General features: G+C 57.7%; 1 protein-coding gene across 1 annotated transcript; it reads left to right on the forward strand.

The window, feature by feature from the left end:
- Positions 1-743: 743 nt before the first annotated feature.
- Positions 744-4265, forward strand: LOC116504650 (uncharacterized protein K02A2.6-like; the record flags this gene model as incomplete). Its single annotated transcript, XM_032211816.1, has 4 exons — positions 744-1515; positions 1690-2451; positions 3028-3983; positions 4086-4265. Coding segments are annotated over exons 1-4 (2670 nt in total), but the record flags the coding sequence as incomplete, so codon positions are not given.
- Positions 4266-4486: the final 221 nt, after the last annotated feature.

Below are 4486 nucleotides of genomic sequence, written 5' to 3' on the forward strand. Positions count from 1 at the left end.
TCTGCCTGAATATACAATACAATACAATAGCAGAGTTGGAAGGGACCTTGGAGATCTTCTAGTCCAACCCCCTGCCTAGGCAGGAAACACTGGTATTGAATATTCATAAGGCCATGCAAATGGCCTGCGTTAGTTAAAGTTACTTCAGCACCATTCTGTAGGTCAGCAACAGCCTCCTCCGTCCTGATTGGTTAGGACGCGAGGGAGGCTGTTGCTGGCTGAGCGTTAGTTCTAATTGGACTCGGGAGCTTGACAGCTGTTGCTGTCCAAGTCCCGAGCTCCTATTGGCTGAAGCCCCAGTATATATAGTTTGGTGCGCTCTGAGTTGCCTTGAATCGCTGTCATACTTACTTAGTTAATAAAGACTGTTTGCGTTCACCCTGTGGTCGCGTCCCTCCTTACAGTCCTCAAAACTGGCGACGAGGATGGGATCGGCGATTCCGCGACGCTAGGGTGAAAAGAGAGAGACAAGCAGTTAGCTGCCGCCGTCCAGACCGGCAACGAACACTGCCTGAAGAGAAAAAAAAATTTTTGTGGCCTCTCAGTGTCTCTCCCTTCACTGCCGTCAAGATGACATCTGCTCTGCCTCCTTTTGCCCCTTTTGGTTCGGCCGGAGAATCATGGGAGGGTTTTATGGAGAGGTTTGAGTGTTATTTGATTGCTTCCAAGAATCAAGCTCAAACCGAGGAAGAAAAATGCTGGCTGCCCCACGGCCAGCGTACAAGCTGGGGTGGGACGAACTTATGGCCAGATTAAAGAACCATTACGCGCCCACCCCTTCTGTCATCGCACGCCGGTTTGCTTTCCGCCGGCGAGTCCAAAAACAAAATGAGTCGATAAGCCAATTTTTGGAGGCTTTGCGAATGGTGGCCGCACAGTGTGAATTCTCAAATCTAGAGGAGAATTTGGTGGAACAGTTCGTGTGCGGGGTCCGCGATGTCAACCTGCGGAGCCGCATGTTCCGGAACCACCGAATCACCCTACTTCAGGCCGTGGAGACTGCCCGGGCAGCTGAACTGTCAGAGCAGTCCACGGCCGATATTGAGCGGTTACAGATATCTACACCTGAGCGACCACCTCCAGAAGCGTCGCCCCAAGCCCACATGGTTGAGGACGACCTGCCTTACGAGGACCCTGAAGAAGATGTAGTGGCGCAGATGAGAACTTTGCCTAAGCGGAAGCCGAAACCTCAGCCTGCGGCGCAGCAGGCGTCCATGGTGCCCTGCCGGGGATGTGGAGGCCGTCACAAACGCCAGGCCTGCCCATTCCTCAATGCCATTTGCAACCGGTGCAAAGGGGAAGGCCACCTAGCGAAAGTCTGCAGGGCCCTATTGCCGGCACCCTCGTTCCTTCAATCGTCCAGCCGTTCCCAGGCGCAGCCGCGCCGCCAGCAGCAGCGGCCCCCGAGGCGGGCTGAAGATTGCTATTCCACCAGTCAACCTAACAGTTCTGACAGCGCGGCGAGCCAAGCCGCTGCAGGGGCCCGGAGGGTCTCAGCCTCCGTCCAGCTGGAAGGTCAGCCTTGCCGGATGGAGGTGGACTCTGGCTCTTCACGGTCCCTCCTGCCCTGGTCTCTCTTCTCTAAGCTATGCCCCAAAGTGCCCCAGAAGCGCTTAATACCATCTGAGGTCTCCCTGAGGGATTATCAAGGGAGGTTGATTCCTACTCTAGGATCCTTCCCTATCGCAGTGTGCTATGGCCAATTCCGGGGGAAACTGCCCATTCTAATAGTTAGGGACGACCTGCCAGCCCTCTTGGGCTTGGACTGGTTCCCGGCCCTGGGATTGTCTATTGGAGGGGTCCACCAGGTGGTTCCCAGTACCATCGAAGACATATTAAGGGATTTTGCGGACGTCTTCGACGGCCAGTTGGGTTGTTACAAGGGGACCCCCATCTCTTTAAGTTTAGACCCTCAGGTTGCTCCTATTAGGCTGAAAGCCCGCAGGGTGCCTTTTGCCTTAAGGGCCAAGGTTGACGCCGAACTGGATAAGTTGTTGGCGCAGGGAGTCATCGAGCCCGTTGATCATTCCCCTTGGGAGACACCCATTGTCCTCCCAATTAAACCAGACGGGTCGGTGAGGATCTGCGCCGACTACAAGTCGACGATCAACTTGGCCCTTCAGGCAAACCCCTATCCAGTCCCTGTAGTGCAACACCTGCTCCACTCCCTGGGGCAGGGTTGCACATTCGCCAAACTGGATATGGCGCAGGCCTATCAACAGCTCCCGGTGGATGACGATGCGGCGGCTGCCCAGACCATCGTCACCCATCGCGGGGCTTTCCATTGTCGCCGCCTACAATTCGGCATTTCCGTGGCCCCAGGGATCTTCCAAAGCCTCATGGAGCGGCTGCTCCATGGGCTGCCGGGCGTGGTTCCGTATTTCGATGATGTCCTGATCGCTGCTTCCAGCCGCTCAGAACTCATCGAAGTACTTCGGAAGGTCCTCAGTCGTTTCAGGGGCGGGGGCTTAAAACTGAAATGCAGCAAATGTTCATTTGCTGTCCCAAAGGTGGAATTCTTGGGCTTCATGATTGACGCCCAAGGCATCCACCCCATGCCTTCTAAGGTCACAGCCATTAGGAACGCCCCGGCACCCACCTCTAAGGCGGAGCTGCAGGCGTTCCTAGGGCTCCTGAATTTCTACGCCCCCTTTATACCGCACAAGGTGTCACTAGCCGAGCCGCTGCATCGGTTGCTCGACCGATCTGCGGCCTGGCGCTGGGGGAGCCGCGAAGCGCATGCGTTCGCGGCTGTCAAAGAAACTCTGATGTCAGCGGCAGTCCTGATTCAGTATAATGACAGGATGCCACTGACGTTGGCGTGTGACGCCTCCCCCTATGGAGTCGGGGCCGTCCTAAGCCATGTCCTCCCCAACGGCTTGGAGGCCCCTGTGGCCTATTACTCCCGGACACTCTCCTCGGCGGAGCGTAATTACAGCCAGATCGACAAGGAGGCTCTGGCTGCAGTGTCCGGGATTAAGAGGTTCCACGACTACCTCTATGGTCGGCCTTTCACTCTTGTCACTGACCACAAGCCACTCCTTGGGCTTCTGGCAGGCGACAAGCCGACCCCCCCCATCCTCTCACCCCGCATGACAAGATGGACGGAATTCCTTGCAGCGTATTCATATACGCTGCAGTACCGTCTGGGCAAGCAGCTGGGGCACGCCGATGCCCTAAGCCGCTGCCCATTGCCGGAGACCGATACCGCCCAGGTGCCCAGTCTCTCCATTCTGTCCATCGCGTCTTCCGGTTTCCCTATTTCGGCCGCAGATGTCGCGGCCTGCACTAAGGCCGATCCTATCCTCTCCCAGGTCGCTTCCTGGGTCTTGAGGGGATGGCCCATGGACAAGGTGGCAGAGGGCTTCAAGCCCTTTAAAATCCGGCAGGCGGAGCTCTCCCTCCACGGGGGATGCCTCGTTTGGGGGGATCGAGTGGTGATCCCCATGGCGCTACGGCCACAAGTCCTGTCCCTGCTCCATAAGGATCACCCGGGCATAGCACGAATGAAGGCATTAGCCCGTAGCTATGTCTGGTGGCCCTTACTGGATTCAGAGATAGCGGCCTATGTTGGCCGCTGCACACCATGTCAACAATCTAGGCCAAACCCCCCAGCTGGGCCTGCTCGTGAGTGGGAGGCTCCGAGAGGCCCATGGTCCCGCCTCCACCTGGATTTTGCCAGCCCCTTCCACAGTCAGAATTTCTTGATTGTGGTGGACGCCTACTCCCGCTGGGTGGAGCTGGTCCTGATGGGCTCCACCACAGCTGAGAGTACGGTCCGGGCCTTAAGGAGGCTATTCGCGACCCATGGGTTGCCGGACCTGGTAGTTTCGGATAATGGGCCCCAATTTATGTCCACCACATTTCAAGAATTTCTGGCCGGGCAAGGGATTCGACATGCGCCCATAGCCCCGTACCACCCAGCCAGCAATGGCCGGGCGGAGCGGGCGGTCCGCTCAGCGAAGGAGGCCCTGGGCCGCATGGACCGGGGCGACTGGCAGGAGAAAGTGGCGGCTTACCTGCTAAGCCAACATTCCACTCCCTGCCCAACAACCAACCGAAGCCCCTCGGAGCTCTTGATGGGCCGGCGTCTGCGGACTCCCCTGGACCGGCTACACCCGTTGTACTCAGGGGATCAGCCGAGCAACCTGGGGGTTATTCCTCCCCGTTCATTCAAACTGGGGGACACGGTATGGGCCCGAGCATTTTCGGGGCCTACAAAATGGGTTCCAGCCACCGTTACTGCCCTGACAGGCCCGTGTTCTTTTAGGGTCGGATTGGCTGACAGATCCCAATGGAGGCGCCACCTGGATCAATTAAGGTGGCGCCTCCCGCCGCCAGCCGACAGCCCGGACCCAACCGATGTCAGCACCGCCAGGCCAGAAATGCAGTTTGAGGCCTTCGCCACACCAGGCCTCTCCTACCAAAGACCTGGAACTCAATCCGGAGACGAAAAGCCTTGGGCCTTCACCACACCAGGCCCAGC

Source organism: Thamnophis elegans, chromosome 1, assembly GCF_009769535.1.
Source record: "Thamnophis elegans isolate rThaEle1 chromosome 1, rThaEle1.pri, whole genome shotgun sequence".
Taxonomy (NCBI): Eukaryota; Metazoa; Chordata; class Lepidosauria; order Squamata; family Colubridae; genus Thamnophis; species Thamnophis elegans.